Raw genomic sequence first — 18,541 nt, forward strand, 5'->3', positions numbered from 1 at the left:
ACCTTAAAATAAAGTGTTACCATGTAGTTACATTGTACTTACTCAAATAAGTACTGAATAATGTTAATTAATGTTCTTACCATAGAGTTACGGTTAGGGTTAGTTACTTGTAATTATACATAATATACTGTTATGACTATAGTAACTATGTGTAACTATGTCACCTTATACTATTTTCTTTCAACTGATGCATTGGACAAATGACACACAAAAAGTTATATGGAGAGATTTTGAATGTAAAAACATTTATTTTGTCACATTTTACCTATTCAACAGACCCTTTTACAAAAGGTAATACTTAATAAATTGCGGAAACAACAAAATTAACAAAAAAAGATTAATTGCAATATTTCATATATATATATTTATATAGCAATAAATTTAATATCCAAATACTTGCATATATAAAATAGCACAATTCCTTCATATCTGAGAGCGATCCAGAGATGAACAGTTGGGAACTTCCGATCATCTTTTGTCTTAATGCTACAAAATACACACGCTTGTGTGAAACTAACACTGTCCGAACACTTTTTTAGGCACATACGTTTGCCAGTAATACGATTTGGCATTGAGGGTTTGTTATGGCACTTTGGAAAACCGATTGTCTCCTAGCATGTTTGGTAAGGCATTAGCTTTGAGTGAATAAAAATATCAACTACATATCAAAAGAACTTCCAAAAGAACTTTAGAAAATGCATTTTCTGACAAATACAAGAAAACATTCATAAACTTATTGCCCATATGTACAGATACAAAACACCTACGTAGTACAAACTACCTTCAGTAACTGATAAAAAAAGTTTGCATTTTGACCGAGGTCAACTCGTATTAACGTATGATTCTTAACACTGTCACATATGAAAATAGCTCTGCATAATTTATACAGTAAGATGCTTTTAATGCCTAGTTGACCTTTGATCAAAAAAAAAAAAAAAGAAATACTAGCAAATAGGTCTGACAAACGCACAGCGTTCGCGAATCTCTGGTTTCAACGTCTCGTGCTGCTGTTTTAACTGTTATTTCGGTTTCTTTTCTTTCAAAGAGGTACTTTGCATGACGCCCACATTCAGCGATCCAAGAATCTAGGATTTTTAAGACATACACTGTAGGAATGTTTGGCTGTTTTGAGATGAAATCGAGTGGATTTTCACTGGCCAATGAGGGGACAGTGAGATTCACACGGGACATCAGGAACGTAAAGCAGGTTTCCATCCATTCGACAAAGCTTTCACATCGACGCCGTCTTGGTCATCAGCATAGAGGAGTGCTAAAGATGAGTAAGTGAGTTTAGCTTGAGCCAGCTAGCCTGAGAAGCTCCTAATAAACGATCAGGCGCCACGTCCTCCGGCGAGGAGGAGAGATGGCGGCTGAATGCCAACATTTTTTCCAGTTGCCAGAATTGCTTTAGAAGAGAGAGAGTTTCAGTCACAACTTACAAAAGATAAATTCATGTAACCAAGGTGGGTTTTTGATCAAATCCAAAAGGGAAGCGGGGACTAGGTCCAAAAATATAAACACTCGGTTCACAATTGCATTAACACACAGGGTGAGTTTACAGTGATTCATTTTTTCGGTCGTTCGCTCGCCGACTTCTACGTAACGGTGGTCTTTATTTGGTTTAGAAAGGGACTCTGGCCCATCTGTGCAGCTTTCGGGAGTGGAAAGGCACGAGAAACATGCGCAAACTCTCCATGACAAACACCAACCCAAGTCCTTTGAATAAGTAGTACTCCATTTTAAAGAGGATCAGCCATTTTTGGGCCATTTTGTCTTTACTTTCTCTTTCTTTTCCAGCTTCTTTCAACATCTGCTTCCTTGTCCAAACCTTTCGGCCAAAATCCCTCCCTTTCCAGCTTCCTTGTTTGTCTTCTCTCCGAGTGCAGTTCAAGTGTTGGCGTATGGGGAGCGGGTGAGAGGTGAGGGGCTTTAGTAGTAACTGCCTAGGTGAGAAGGCACATGGGAATTGGTGTGACGTGGCACGCTGGGATTGGGATAAAGCCCACCTGCCGGAGAGCTCCAGTACGGGGTGGTGGGCCCGAAGAAATTGGAGGACGTGACGGGCATGGACTGAGGATGGGGCGAAACGAAGTTGACCTTCTGCTGGTGGGCGTGGTAACTCGGCACATAGGGCAGGTCGGTCGGGTACTTGTACATGGTGGACTCAGTCGGATGGGGCTGCAAGGCCTGAGCGATGCCGTGGAAGTCAAACTTGTAGGCGTAACGTTTACCGTGCACTTTGGTCATGATGTTTTTGTCGTAGTAGTAGCGCAGAGCGCGGCTCAGCTTGTCGTAGTTCATGTTGGGCTTACTCTTGCGCTCACCCCAGCGACGCGCTACTTCGTCGGGGTCCGTCATCTTGAACTCTCCGTTGGTTCCCTCCCAGGTGATGCAGCCGGCGTTGGCGCTGTCAGAGAGAAGCTCCAGCAAGAACTGCCACAGCTGGATCTGACCTGAACCTGGACGGACACACGGACAGAGGATTTTACCACACTGTAGAAAAATATTGTTGGTTTAACTTAAAAAAGTAAATAACTGGTTGCCTTTAAATTTTGAGCTCATTGAAATACAATGAAGGATATTGGTTTAATAAATTGCAACTCAAAAATATTATTGTATCTGAATCACATAAATGTAAAAAATGTTGTGATAAATCATGAAAATAGCAAAATATGCTTACAAAATCTTTTAATAATATTAATAATATTTGAATAAAGGGTGATGTCGATACTCAAAAATGTTCATTGTATTAACTCACATTTTTAATTTCAATGAACAACCACACTGTAAAAAATCCAACTTATGTTTTGTATGACAAATTCAGCTTTTAAAGCTTATTCAACTATTTAACATGAAAAAAGTTTGTACAACTAATCGACCCTAAGTTGAGAAAACTCAAAAATGTTCTGCAGCTGGTTGCCTTTAACTTTTAAGTTTTCTCAACTTTTTTTTTTTTTACAGTGCAGGTAACTTAATTTTTATTTTTTTTACCAAATGAAATATTTTTTTACAAAGTGCAAATTATATATCCCTATATATATATATATATATATATATATATATACATATATATATATATATATATATATATATTGTTTTTTTTTTTTTTTTTTTTTTTTTTTCTCGATTATATGTAATAATTTGAGTAGTATTAAAATAACGTAAGTATTTTTGAGCCGTGTTGTTTTAGTATCACTGATTTACTATTATAGCCTTTAATATAATGAAATAGATCATTTTATATTTTAATTTTAATCATTTAGTTTTATGTTTTTGTTTTTTTGTTTTTTTATATGTAAACTGAATATATTTATAGTTCTTATTAAAATGTATTGCAGATTCAGTTTAAGTTATTTTATTTATTATACATTTTAATTAATTTATTTTCAAGTTAAACTAAAAAAAAGGGAAACATTAAATAATATAAGTTTATTTTTTATATTCTCTTTAATTTCAGGTAATGTAAATGATGGTAACACTTTACAATAAGGTTTCATAAACTTATAATGAACAATTCTTCTAAAGCATTTATTAATCTTACTTATTGTTCATCTCAATATTTACTAACACATTATTAAGATCAAAAGTTGTATCTGTTAACATTAGTTAATGCACCATGAACAAGCATGAACAACATGAACATGTTTAATAACTATTATATTAATTATATTATATTATATCTATTATAGTATATTATTATATAATATTAATTATATTATAGTATATCATATTATCATATTAAATTAATTATATTATAATATATTATATCAATTATATTATAGTCGATCATGTTATAAATGCATTTATTAATGTTAACTAATGAGACTTTTTTTGTAAAGTGTTACCAAAACTGTTTTATGATTTTAGTTTTAGTTTTAAATTTATTTTGACCAAATATCATAGCATTTTAGAATAGCAGAGAAATAGTATAAAGCCAAAGAAAATAATGTTTATTGGCCAGAATTTTAATAAATAATCAATTTGCTTCTGAATTAAACTGTTTTTTCTAGAAATATAAACACAACGCATTTTCCTATTGTTACCTGGGTTGGCAAGTCGACTGCTAGTGGGTCCTAATATCTGGTAAGGGTCTGAAAGGAAAGAGAAATGAATCAGATGTGAACTTCATTGAAGATCCAGTAGCTGAACTGAAGAAGAATAGTACTAGCAACAAAAGGGACTTGAGTTCAATTCCCCGAAAATGAATTTATACTCCAAATGCACATTTAGGCTGCTACCTGCCAAATGCATAAACATGATATATTATAAATATGAAAATAAATGTGAATGCGCTCGTGGCAGAGCATTCCTGCTCACCTGGCTGAGGCCGAGCCTGCTCAGTGTTCTTGGACACGTTCTGAGAGACCACTGTAGGAGAGCCTGAGAAATGGAAAGAAAGAGAGCGCCACAGCGAGAAAGAGAAAGAGAGAAAACAGTTCAGCACATTCGTCTGGGCGAGCAGACGCACAAGTCTTGCTCCAAAGAAAACACGGGCAATAGCTGGCCGAACTGCTAAGCACTTAATGGTTCTCTTCAGCTCCCTAAACTGAAACCTGGCCATCTGCTGACTGTCCTGTCCCGGTTAAAGCACACATCAAGAACGTCGCAACCGAGAATGATGCTTAGAAGTGTCTGACCTGCCTATAAAAGCACAAGTCAATGGATCAAGGTCGACTTCTGACACTCACCTTTGCCACTGTGGATGTTGTTTGACCAGCCTGCCCTCCGCACAGCATCATAAGACGCATCTGGAGAAAAGACAGAAGAATTTAAAGGGTTTTTTGTAACTGTTTTAATGTTCCTGCAACAAATCTATTCAGATTGATTATAGTCGTTTATATCCCACTCGATGTCCTTGCCTGAGGAGCCTCTTTGTTCAATGGGGGTGTAACCAAGCGGCTCCTCCCGCAGTTTCTCTTGAAGCCAATACGGAAGTGACTTAAACTGCAATTCATCGACTGGCCACTAGAGACAGACTCCAGAAGGAGCAGAATCTCATTGCGCTCATGTTAAAATTTGACTCAACTTTACAGCAGATTAAAACATGTTTACAGTCACGTACAAATTGTGGTTTTGGTCTATACGGCTAATTTTATCCTTCATGAAAACTGTGAGGGGGGTAATAAATATTTTATACTGTATACATTTTTAACTCATTCGTTTACATTATATAAAGCCTTAAAGTTCTGCATAATTAAGGCTGTGGTCACTTTGAGTGACAGGTTGATAGCTGTTTGTCTGCTGTCTGTTAGTCATCACCTCAGCTCCGCCCACGTCCCGCCTCTTTGCCCATTTTCTGTTATCCGGGAGTGACGCGCGATGACGCGCTGCCAAGATGGCGACGGCCAGCTCGACCCTACTTTACGCTGCAAAACTGCTCTTCAGAATCCTACGGGTGACGTCACGGACACTACGTCCATATTTTTTTTACAGTCTATGGGTGTAATAAGTACACGTATTCATACAGAACCGCTTCGGTACAGGGCTTCCAGTACGGTGCACGTGTTTAATGCACTCTTTCACAGTTAATAGTTAACAGTTTTAAGCACGGAACATACTTCAATACGAGTTCCCACACGAACATATTAAGTAGCTCAATTGATAGAGCATTGCAAAATACAACATCATGTGATCATGTGATCATGCAATCGTGGGTTCGATCCCAGGGAAAGCATGTGCTATTAAGTGTATGCACTATAAATCACTGGGGGGGTTTATGGGTGTAGCTGTTAATAAAAAAAATTTTTTTGCTAAATGGAAATATGACAAATGGTGGTAAAAAGTCCACACGTTGCATTGAAATGAACACGTATTTTGATTGGTAACGACAGTCATACTTCATTTCATGGCGACAGATGTAACACGACACATCATTATTTTTACGCCAGCTAGAGGGCGCATGACTTTAAAACGTAAATAGAGGTCGTAATAAGGTGCTTGAAAAACGAACTATAGAGTCGTTTGTTTTGGAGGACAGTCTGGAATTAATATCTTAAAGGGTTAGTTCACCCAAAAATGAAAATTCTGTCGGCATCATGAAGCTTCGAAGCGTTATGAATCAGTGAGTCGAATCATGATTCGGATCGCGTGTCAAACCGCCAAACTGCTGAAATTTGGCGATCCAAACTGCTGATTCAACTCGCTGATTCATAACGCTTCGAAGCTTCATGATTCCATGTTTTGAAATCGTCATCACTATATAAGTCGTTATTTAGGGTTTTTTTGCGCACAAAAACTATTCTCGCCGATTCATAAAGTTATTGTAGAGCCACTGTAGTGAGATGAACTTTGTAACGATGTCTTTAGTACCTTTAAAGGGTCTTGAGAGTGAACCGTGCATTGTGCCAATGGAGGCCTTGCAGAGCCATCAGATTTCAACTAAAATATCTTCATTTGTGTTCCGAAGATCAACAAAGGTCTTACGGGTGTCGAACGACATGAGGGTAAGTAATTAATGACAGAATTTTCATTTTTGGGTGAACTAACCCTTTAAGGTATGTCGAGGATACATTAGCCTACAACTTACTGAAACATATCACATGTCGTGTAATCACTCAATCAGTTTCAATGGCGGAAAGACGTCAATAAAACAGCTTGAGAACAATGTCACCTAGCGTCACATTTACCTCAGAAGTCATTCAGTGTCAACATCTGTTAGTTCACTAGAGAGATGAACTCTTTCACTACATGTATGCACAATATTAGCCTATATATTCATTATAATCTACTGAACCTGTTAGTCTTGATTATTTAATGTATGTTTATCCCACTCAATGTCCTCGAGGAACCTCTTTGTTCACTCTTGCTTTTAAGAAACTCAAGCTGTGTGTGTGTGTGTGTGAGACAATGATTGTGCTAGAGCTGTTTGTTTTTTATCTGACAAACTCACGACACACTCACACACTCATGCAAGCACACAGAGACACTGAGAAGCCAATAATAACGTTGTCAGGATTGCAGTCAGAATCAGTTTGGATGTGAGAACATCATGATCATCAGCTTGTCTCTGTTTTCTCATAAGAGCCACATATTACACATTTTGAGCACTTAGCTACATAGCAGACTGTGATTTTTGAGCCAAATAAATAAGTTATATCAGTCTCCCGGCATCGGTGGTATGCTTCATGTTCTTACAATGAAATATTTCCTCCCATTACATGTTTTATTAGCACAACGTAAAAACGTGAAATACTTTCCAATAACATTGTGAACATTTCAAAGTCTGTAAATGTGTTTGGGGATTAAGTGCATGCTTATTTTTAATACATTTATTCATTTAAAACTCAAACTCAATCATTTTCATTTATCCATCAATTTATCTTTCACTTTAGAATCATTGCTGCACTCTTTCCCCTGGCCTTTCCTTACAGACTGCATTTATTCTGAATGCATGAAATATAAATCATATTTGTGCTGATAGGGATGGACTGGCTATAGAGAGCAGTGGGACTTTCCCAGACTGACACACTCAAGCCGCAGTGGAAGATCCTGGATCTTCACACACTTCTGTATCTACAGTGAAGTCTGTAATCTGCTTATTTCTTATTATGCAATCCCATTGCGGTAGAGAGAAGGGTTGTTATCAATACCTAAAATAAAATGATCAGTTTATTTGGTCACACTTTAAGGACTGTGCACACCGGGACGATTTTCGTGCGTGCTTATCGCCAGCGTGACGTTTTTCGTTGCATCTTTGTATTCACACCCAAGCAATTTTCACTGGCGATTTGCCAAGTGAACGTGCAAATTCAGTAGATGGCGCTCCTGGTACACAAGGTGGTGCTGCGCCACTTTACGCGTCTGACACTCGCTTGTCACACAGAAGAAGAAGAGAGATGGTATGTACTTGCCAAAACCATTCACACACATTTTTCTAACTGGCAAGCATTAAGGCCCGGGTATACTTCACTTACCACGCCCGGACGCGTCACGCGCGCAGCCCTGTCCGCGCGTCTTTCAAAGTATACTACACAACGGATGCGCGCGGAGGATCGCGTTCGACACATGCGCAGTAAAAAAGTGTCTATGCTCCACCAGACATCGGAGGGCAGCACTGAGTCCTGTCATCAACGGGACATTCGCTGGGCATGATCGGAGAAGAACTGTAGTGCATCCACCATTGCTACATAGTTTGGAAGAAACACTGAAGAATCAAAAATTCTCTCTTTTTTTTCCAAGCGTGTTGTTTTTAAACCGGTCTTTGCACACTCTTCTTCGACGGCTGAACACTGTGCTCAATACTGTGTTTATTGCCACCTAGTGGACTCTTCTGTACTGCTGGCGCATGCGCTGTTGCACACGGACCGTCCGCGCGGTCACAAAATTTGGGCTGCGCGCGGACGGGGTGTGCGGCCGGCCGCGAGCCCTCCGAGTGACGAAAATTACGTCATGCGGGCGGTGCACGAACGCGGACGGCCGTAGTATACCCGGGCCTTTAGCAGCTCATCTTCTTCTTTGTCTACTTACTTTCTCTGCGTCGTATCAGTGTGTGCTCGGCAAGACCGTTTTGTGCTTGAGCGCCACCAAATGGTGTTTTACTGTCACTTCAGCAGCTCCAGGCATGTGAACTAAAGCGACGATCTCATTGGTCAGACAGTTTTTAACGCGACGCATCAAAACAAAAAAACGAACCCAAGGCGTTTTTTTTTAATGCCGCTTTTATGCCTGGCATTTTGCACACTCACATTGGCTCCCTTTGTTTAGTCACAAGGCGTTAAATGTAGGCGATCAACTCGCGCGAAAATGGTCCCGGTGTGAACAGGCCTTTAGATTAGGTTCCAATTCTCACTATTAAAGGGTTAGTTCACCCAAAAATGAAAATTAGCCCATGATTTACTCACCCTCAAGTCATCCTAGGTGTATATGACATCCTTCTTTCAGACGAATAAAATCTGAGTTATATTAAAGCTACACTGTATAACTTTTTTTGTTTATTCTTAGCTAAAAACACTTAGTTCTTTCAAAAATATAAGTGCTCATTAATGTATATTTACTTCTTTCAAGTAATAAAGTATTCTCGCAAGTTTATAATATGCCATTGAAAATACATATTGGTGAGGGGTTCGAATGCGGGTCGCCATGTTGCCCCTCCATCTTGAAAGTACATTAGCCAAAGAGGGACATACCCGTAAATTCAAGCTTCGCGTTTCGTGTTTTAACACTCGATGGGACCGTGTAGAATGTGGACGAGGTCGAACTGGAAGCCATGTTAATCTTGGACGAAATCGGCCACCATAGGAGTTAAAACGAAATCGGAATTGAGAGGAACAGAAACTAACCTTCACTGGATGGTCATATACCTTTTAACCGCTAGATGGGGGAAAATATCACACAGTGTAGCTTTAAAAAAGTCCTGGCTAATCCAAACATTATAATATAGTTGCTCTGTTTTTGAAGTCCATAAAAAATGCATCTGTCCGTAGAATAACGGGCTCCACGCGGCTCTGGGGTGTTAATAAAGGCCTTCTGAAGCGAATCGATGCATTTGTGTAAGAAAAATATCCATATTTAAAACTTTATGAATTAAAGTTGCGGCAGACCGCCTTACGTATTCAATTTATGGAAAAAGTGTTGAATGTTCCCCTGCCGATTGAAAGACTAACGCGACCAGGTCCGCTCGTCATGACGTCACGTCCGCATCTTGAGCTTCACTTTCAACATTCAACACTTTTCCACGGAAGGCGATCAGCTGGAACTTTACTTGATAAAGTTTTAAATATGGATATTTTTCTTACACAAACGCATCGATTCGCTTCAGAAGGCCTTTATTAACACCCCGGAGCCGCGTGGAGCACGTTATTTAACGGACAGGTGCACTTTTTTATGGACTTCAAAAACAGAGCAACTATTACTGCAATGAGAAAGCTTGGATTAGCCAGAACATTTTTAATATAACTCAGATTGTATCCGTCTGAAAGAAGAATGTCATATACACCTCGGATGACTTGAGGGTGAGTAAATCATGAGCTAATTTTCATTTTTGGGTGAACTAACCCTTTAACTACGACTTTTGGTAGCACTTTATTTACAGTCCTGTTTCGCATGAACATACAATGCACGTATTGTACACTAACTGGGTAATAAGTATGTACTAACCCTGAACTTAACCCTAAACCTTAACTTAACCTAACATTACTCAGTACTTTTGTGGGTAAGTACACTGTAAGTACATTGAAAATGCACATGCTGTAAAATAAAGGGCAAATGAATGAACTCCTAATGACTGCTTATTAATAGTTAGTAAGATAGTTATTAAGGTTATGTAGGATTAATGGATGTAGAATATGGTCATGCAGAAGAAGGCATTAATATGTGCTTTATAAGTACTAATAAACAGCCAATATCCTAGTCATATGTAATGATAATAAGCAAATAGTTAATAGTTGCCATTTGAATTTCAACATTTTCAAAGGCTTTGTTGATTTATTAAGATGGATGGATGAAACCTATTAAACAAATTTCCAAAATTGTTGGTATCAAGGGTCCAACAATTTGATTATTTTATTTTAGGGTCCAATTCTCACTATTAAAGGCACAATATGTAAGATTTTTGGATTCAAATATCCAAAAACCACTAGAACAACATTTTATATTTTGTTGACTTGTGTACTTGCATTATCCCAAATGTTTACAAGAATGTTTAGATCCAGATAAATAAGCAATTTTAACCAGGACAACACAGTAAGTCTTATTGTTAAAATCTGGTGTTCTTGATTTACTGCGAGTACCATGTTTTACCGCCTAATATGATCTCGCTCACTGCAGTGTGAACAAGTGTCTCATAGTAGCGCTGAGTGAATGCACAGAGTAGCATTATAACATCACTTTAACACACTCAAATGTGTGTAATATGATAAAACAGCGCTGCGTTACCTCACATACATGAGCGGAAGAAGAGGAAGCTCCGTGAAATCCAGGCGTCATCAAGCTACGCCTTTGTTTTGAAAAATTATATATTGTGCCTTTAACTAGTTACTAATTATCATGCATATTACTGGGATATCGGCTGTTTATTAGTATTTATAAAGCACATATTAATGCATGATCATATTCTACATCCCTTAATCACCCAATACCTAAACTTAACAACTACCTTACTAACTATTAAGAAGCAGTAATTTATTGATTAGTTTATTGAGGCAAAAGTCGTCGTTAATAGTGAGAATTGGACCCTAATCTAAAGTGTGACCAAAATATTGAATAACTTTAATAGAAGAATGTGTTTTCACTGTAAGGGTGACCCCAGGAAACACAATTGTTGTATTCTCTCATGGCAGAGTCTCCTAGGAAAATGGCCAGATTGTCCTTCATTCTCAAACATCTCTTAATACATTCCCATCATGCCTTGCAGCAGTGTAGTGATCCCTTTTTCCCGAGCGGAAATGAACCAATGACTGGCACTAATCAAGTTTCTATATGCCCTAGATGGACTTTTTGGCCTTGGTTACAGAGCGAGTGCTTCCTCTAGGGCTTACAGGGGCTCTGCGTATGACCATATGGATGAAACTGCCTGAGACAGAGAACAAATGTTGGCCTAATGCTAGTATACTGGAATTATGTCTTTGAAGGTAACCGTTGTGGTATGACTGTCCTGATGGCTCAGGCTTCAGTACTCGACTCCATGTGCAGTTGTGATGAAACACTGCCCTCTTCTGGTCACTGCCTTTGAAATCTCTTCCAAGCTTTGGGTGGAACTACGAGACATTAACCTCTGAAGACAAAGAAAAATGTTTGGTTTGGAAAGCGCTGATAAAAGTACATGGCCCGCGTTTGAAAAGCAAAACAGTATCTCCAGCCAGCGTTTCTCAGCAAAAGCAGAATCCAAGAAAAAGGAAGACGCTAATCTCTAAAAGCATCTCCTTCAGTGAGAAAGTGCAAGACTTTCATTGCTCCTGGTTTTCGTGAAATCCACAGCAGAACTTGACTGGGACATAGACATGCTCATTAAACACACAGCACGTTTGTTTAATCTGTCATCTGTTCTGAAACGCAAGGAAATAAATCACCCCAAACAAAAAAAGATATTTCTCTTTAAACTTTCAAGCAAAGGAGTTTCAACAAACGACAGTTTTATAATGACAATATCAAAAAGTAAAAATAACTGGAAGTTTCTTTTGTTAACATTAGTTACTTAACATTTGGGAAGCAAATTTCAATTTCAAATGTAATGTGCAAATTAAATGGCAATAAATTTATATATTTAAATTTACATTTTCATACCAAATGTGCAAAGTTTGGGGCAAAATTATCATTTAAATTCAACAATAAAATGTAGGAAATTCCATTTCATACACTAGTTTTAACATGCACGCTTTATAAGTTGCAAAATTAAAATTATTACCGAACTGATTAGATTTGAATCAGATTTTCAAACTTTAACATGTTAAAGCAAAAACTGTAATAAAATAATCATTTAAATGTTTTCTTAAATGCATTTACACTCACAGTTAAGACACTTGGGAATGTATTTTCAAATCCATATTGAATTTCTACATTCAATCATAATATTTAATGATAATACAATCCTGAAGTGTCTGTATTTAAGAAAATAAAAGCCACATGTTTAAATGACATACTAGAGTAGGAAAGGGCAAATGTAAATTATATTACTGAATTAAAAGTATGAATTAAAATGCCCCAAATGTTGCACATGTGGTATGTATTTTTTTATTTTTTTATTTTTTACATATTGCATTTTAAATCGATATTTTCTCCCCAAATGCTTCCATACTAAAAATGAAAAATTCTTCCACAGCATTCATTAATCTTAGTTATTAATGTCAACATTTAAAAAAAAAGCATGCAAATCGATTACCATAAAAAAACTAGTAAAGTGAAATAGGAATAGCATGTTGTGCTAACAAATGCTTAGTTAGTATAGTTCACACAAGAGTTCTAGTAACTAAAAAAAGAACTATAGAGAGTACTTGATCTTTTACTCTAGGTTTACTCTAGACTAGCTACCAGTGTTACCATTGTTGTGTTTTGCTGAATGTTGAAGTGTGTGTGTGACTCAAGCATAATCAACTGCAAGATACTGTTACAAATATAGAGGGATTATATCAACCCAATTAAAAGTTCCACAGGTGTTTATGACGTAAGTGTTAGCACTAAAATTGTAAACGATCATACAAAGGGAAATATTACATAGATTAATTTTAAAAAGTGACCTTAATTTCGGACTAAATCATTCACTATAGTTCATTATTCAGTCAGAAGCTAGGTCAACTTTTAAAAGCAACCTATTCTCTTCTTTTGAAACTTAATAAATGTACTGCATCGGAACAGGAACAGGAACAGAGTTATAATAATATGAATGTTTCAAGTGCCCAACCAAAGTAAACACTGATCCCCATAATGTGTTTTTTTTGTTGTGTTTTTTTTTGCTTGACAAAATGGCACTCAAACCTATCAATTAAGCATAGGTCAAAATATGTTTTCTGAGTAAGCAAGGAGTAGTATGTGAATAGTACAGATTTTTACAATTAAGTTAAGAAATTAAGTAAAGTTAACTAAAAAGTGTTAGTTAGAATCACTGGTGGATTTTACAGTGCAAAGATTAATAAATGCTTAAAATATATTCTTCATTGCCAGTTCATGATAGCAAATGCATTGACTAATGTTAATAAATCAGACCTTGCTGCATATATTTGTCTTCAGAAGTCATCAAGATCAAGACACAAAATAACCAATGACGTCTAAACTGTCTCTTAGGCATCATTAAAGATTCTTCAAAATGCTTTGTATGTGTTATGGGGGAAAGCATGTGGGTTTGTAAGAACATAACACTGTTAAAATGTTGTTTTAGCTTAAAATAGTAAGTGTTTGTACTGCCTTAAAATTTTAAGTTTAGTCAACTTGAAATGTGAAGTTGTACTGTGACAACTTGGATATTTGAGTTGGCTAAACTTAAAATTTGAAGGCAGCACAAACACTTTTTTTAGTTGAATTAACAACTTTTTTTACAGCCCAAATTAAATGTCTAGCTTCATTTGGATGAGCCATTCCTTCAAAGCACATCAGATGCATATTTTCACACTATAAATACTGAAACGGCATGAACTGCACTACACATCTAGACACTGACTCCGTGTAATATCTGGGAAAAGTTGCTTTTCATTTAATGCTCCTCTATTTTAGGCCTTCTATCATTCTTTGTCCTCGAACACTCACTCTTTCCCTCTAACGATCTTCCATCCTTCACTCTCTCAGTGTCTGTCAGATCTGATCTGGAGCACGGCCGAAGAGAAGAGAAAAAGAGAAAGAGAGAAAGAGAGAGAGAGTCCTGAGAGAGTTACGTTTCCTGCCTGCCGAGTCTGCTCACACAACCTCTCTTTGTTTTACTGGCCTTTTTTCCCCTCGTTTTTTCATCCCCCTCCACCATGAAAAAACACACAGCAGCCAGGAGGAGAAGAGGGGTCACAAACCGATGGGGAGAACAGAGAAAGACAGAAAAAGAGAAGGAGAGCAGACGGTACACATCATCGGAATTTGCAAAGAAAACAGCGGTGGTGGCCGTCGCTACTGTCTGATGGAGGAGCAAAAACTGACGGATACGACCAGCAGATCTTCTCAAGAGCTCCTAATTCAATCACATCAGAAACAAGAGACAGACGTGCATCTGGGATATGGATAGAACGGATCGGAAGCTTTTTTTTTAATGTCTCCTGTCCTGATTCGGGGGCCATAAATTGCGATTTGCTTCACTCTCGCCAATGCGTGCATTAGGACGGTGTGCTATCCTCCGCCATGAATAAAAGGGAATCACAAGGCCTAGCACTAGCCAGTCTCAAGCGAGTGTGTTGTTAGTGTGTGGAGCTGTGTTTGGGTGTGGCGTCTCCTCCAGAGACCAGGCTTCTGCTCTCACAGTCAAAACAAGATTCTCGCCCAGCCAGCCGTCTAGACTAGCTCAGTTTTTAAAAAGTGCAGAAAAAAAGTTTTATATGGGCATTTTTAACCAAACCAACGTCTAAAGTGAGATTCTACTTGTTTGTCCAAGTGGTCGTTTATACAGAACACACTCATGCATTAAAACAGAGCCAAGGAATGCAGTGTGACTTAAAGTCTGTTCTAAAGTCTGGTGATATCTATCTATCTATCTATCTATCTATCTATCTATCTATCTATCTATCTATCTATCTATCTATCTATCTATCTATCTATCTATCTATCTATCTATCTATCTATCTATCTATCTATCTATCTATCTATCTATCTATCTATCTATCTATCTGTTGGTTTGTCCATCCATCTGTTTTTCTGTCTGTCTGTCCGTCAACCCACCCATCCATCAGTCTGTCTGTCTGTCTGTCTGTCTGTCCATCTATCTGTTGGTCTCTCTGCCTATCTGTTGGTTCATCCATCCATCCATCCATCCATCCATCCATCCATCCATCCATCCATCCATCCATCCATCCATCCATCCATCCATCCATCCATCCATCCAGCCAGCCAAACATCCATCCATCCATCCATCCATCTATCCATCCATCTATTGGTCTGTTGGTCCATCCATCCATCCATCCATCTATTCATCTATTCATCCATCCATCCATCCATCCATCCATCCATCCATCCATCCATCCATCCATCCATCCATCCATTCATCTGTCTATCCATTTTGGTTGTTTAGTTACACACTCCTTAGTATAGAGCATGAAGTTACATTCTGTCCATTTGTCCGTTTGTCTGTCCATCCATTGGTCTGTTGGTCCATCCATCCATCCATCCATCCATCCATCCATCCATCCATCCATTCATCTTACCATCCATCCATCCATTGGTCTGTCTGTCTATCTATCAGTCTGTCCATCCATCTCCATCCATCCATCCATCCATCCAGCCAAACATCCATCTAACCGTTCATCCATCCATCCATCCATCCATCCGGCCGTCCATCCATCCATCCATCCATCCATCCATCCATCCATCCATCCATCCATCCATCCGGCCGTCCATCCATCCATCTATTGGTCTGTTGGTCCATCTATCCATCCATCTATTCATCCATCCATCTATTCATCCATCCATCCATCATCCATCCATCTATTGGTCTGTTGGTCCATCTATCCATCCATCTATTCATCCATCCATCCATCATCCATCCATCTATTGGTCTGTTGGTCCATCTATCTATCCATCCATCCATCCATCCATCAATCCATACATCCATACATACATACATACATACATACATACATACATACATACATCCATCCATACATACATACATACATACATACATACATCCATCCATACATACATACATACATACATCCATCCATCCATCCATACATACATACATACATACATACATCCATCCATACATACATACATACATACATACATACATACATACATACATACATACATGCATACATACATACATACATACATACATACATACATACATACATACATACATACATCTATTGGTCTGTTGGTCCATCTATCCATCCATCCATCCATCATCCACCCATCCATCCATCATCCATCCATACATCCATACATCCATACACCCATACATACATACATACATACATACATACATACATACATACATACATACATACATACATACATACATACATACATACATACATACATACATACATACATACATACATACATCTATTGGTCTGTTGGTCCATCTATCCATCCATCCATCCATCCATCATCCACCCATCCATCCATCATCCATCCATACATCCATACATACACCCATTCATCCATCCATCCATCCATCCATCCATCTGTCAATCCATGTTGGTTGTTTAGTTACACACTCCTTAGTATAGAGCATGAAGTTACATTTCTATTTTCAGTTTTATATATTAGAATGCATATTTAAAATTACAAACAGCCTTAAAATGTGGCCAAAGGAAGGGGTCTTAGAAGACAACGTTAGCATGCTGTCTCCCTTTCGGGACAGTCATTAGAAGTGCACTTATGATGCATACTGGGTTTTGAAACAGAGCCATTTAGGATACTAAACAGAAGATCAGTTGTTAAGATCAGTATAATATGGTATTTAATGTTCTAAGTGGAGTATTAATCTGTATTAATCTTTAACTACCCGTGAGAAATTGGCCTTGAATAAATGGCCTGAGATGAAAGGGTAAGCGAAAATAAATGCAGCCCATAAGTCTGGCTATCAAAAGTTTGATCTTCTGCTGATAAATGGCGACCTGTTAAGTGGCATTTTTATGCCTTTGATTAGATCACTAGCTAAAGTACATTTCAGTATCCAAGTATTATACAAAGGATGCTCAAGTTTTCTCATGAAACATTGCACTTAGTGCTCTACTATGACTGACAGCTGTGAGAAGAGGGTCAAAGGTCTTACAGCCTTCTCAGCATTATCTTATCTTCGAGCTCACTGTACTAATGACCCTGTTGGCTCGTGGTCCAGAACAGGTGGTCTGACTTCTGGCTTTTATCAGGATAGCCGGTCCTCTGGTCTTACCCAGATAGCACTACTCTCAGGAGCTCAGGACTATCATTGTTATTACAGCCTTGTGCTTTCTCAAGTGGGAATGGCCCATAAAGTGGTCCGTTCTCCAGAGAGACTGTCAAACATTTACTTAAATGGTTTATGGAAACCGATTTCCTTGATGAGTTTGAGAGGCTGATTTAATTTGGATGCGTATCTTGTGTTATCATTGGAAAGTACACAAGTAAATTACATAAATGAGTCACAGTAATCGCTGTCTATCATCTCTGCGGTCATGTAAGTCTGACAGTCAACGGCACATGAACAATCGGAAAACTAGGGGACTTTGCATATGAATATTAATCAAGTGGTGTCATGTGTTTAATATTAAAGTGACCCACGCTGCTGAGATAAATATTAGGACTGCAGCTTATACTGCTGCAGATTCAACAGCGTGATTTATTTTAATAAAATAAAATAAAATCATTTAAAAAAATAAAAATAAAAATAAAAAATAATAAATAAATAAATAAATAAATAAATAAATAAATAAATAAATAAATAAATAAATAAATAAATAAATAAATAAATAAATAAATAAATAAATAAATAAATAAATAAATAAATAAATAAATAAATAAATAAAAATAAAAAATAAAATAAAATACAATTGTCACACTTTAGATTAGGGTCCAATTCTCACTATTAACTATGACTTTTGCCTCAATAAACTCATAATTACGGCTTATTAATAGTTAGTAAGGCATTAATATGTGCTTTATAAGTACTAATAAACAGCCAATACTCTAGAAATATATGCGTGATAATAAGCAACCAGTTAATAGTGAGAATTAGACCCTAAACTAAAGTTTAAATAAAATAAAATACAATAATAAAATAAAATATAAAATAAAATAAATAAATAAATAAAATAAAATAGAATATATTTATTTTTTATTTATATATTACCATATATATGCATGCTAATAAGCAACTACGCTGCAAAAAAAAAAAAGTTGAGAAAACTTAAAAGTTTAAGGCGACCAGCTGCAGAACATTTTTGAGTTTTCTCAACTTAGGGTCAATTAGTTGTACAAACTTTTTTCATGT

At 37.3% G+C, this 18,541-nt stretch overlaps 1 protein-coding gene across 9 annotated transcripts in view; it reads right to left on the reverse strand.

Annotated features, from left to right (window-relative positions):
• Nucleotides 1-218: 218 nt before the first annotated feature.
• fli1 (Fli-1 proto-oncogene, ETS transcription factor) overlaps nucleotides 219-18,541 on the reverse strand; it is a 46,445-nt gene continuing 28,122 nt past the window's right edge. For 8 of the 9 annotated variants that reach the window (XM_079825624.1, XM_079825627.1, XM_079825622.1 and 5 more), the window contains 4 exons: nucleotides 4,689-4,748; nucleotides 4,318-4,380; nucleotides 4,044-4,091; nucleotides 220-2,459 (listed from right to left, as the gene is read on the reverse strand). In XM_079825624.1, coding sequence (XP_079681750.1) covers nucleotides 1,930-2,459; nucleotides 4,044-4,091; nucleotides 4,318-4,380; nucleotides 4,689-4,748 — 701 coding nt within the window. In that variant the 3' untranslated portion in view covers nucleotides 220-1,929. Of the gene's footprint in view, nucleotides 2,460-4,043; nucleotides 4,092-4,317; nucleotides 4,381-4,688; nucleotides 4,749-18,541 lie in introns of all 9 variants that reach the window. The other variant, XM_079825630.1, reaches the window with a different exon arrangement.

The sequence above is a fragment of the Gobio gobio genome, assembly GCF_949357685.1.
Source record: "Gobio gobio genome assembly, chromosome: 9".
NCBI lineage: Eukaryota > Metazoa > Chordata > Actinopteri > Cypriniformes > Gobionidae > Gobio > Gobio gobio.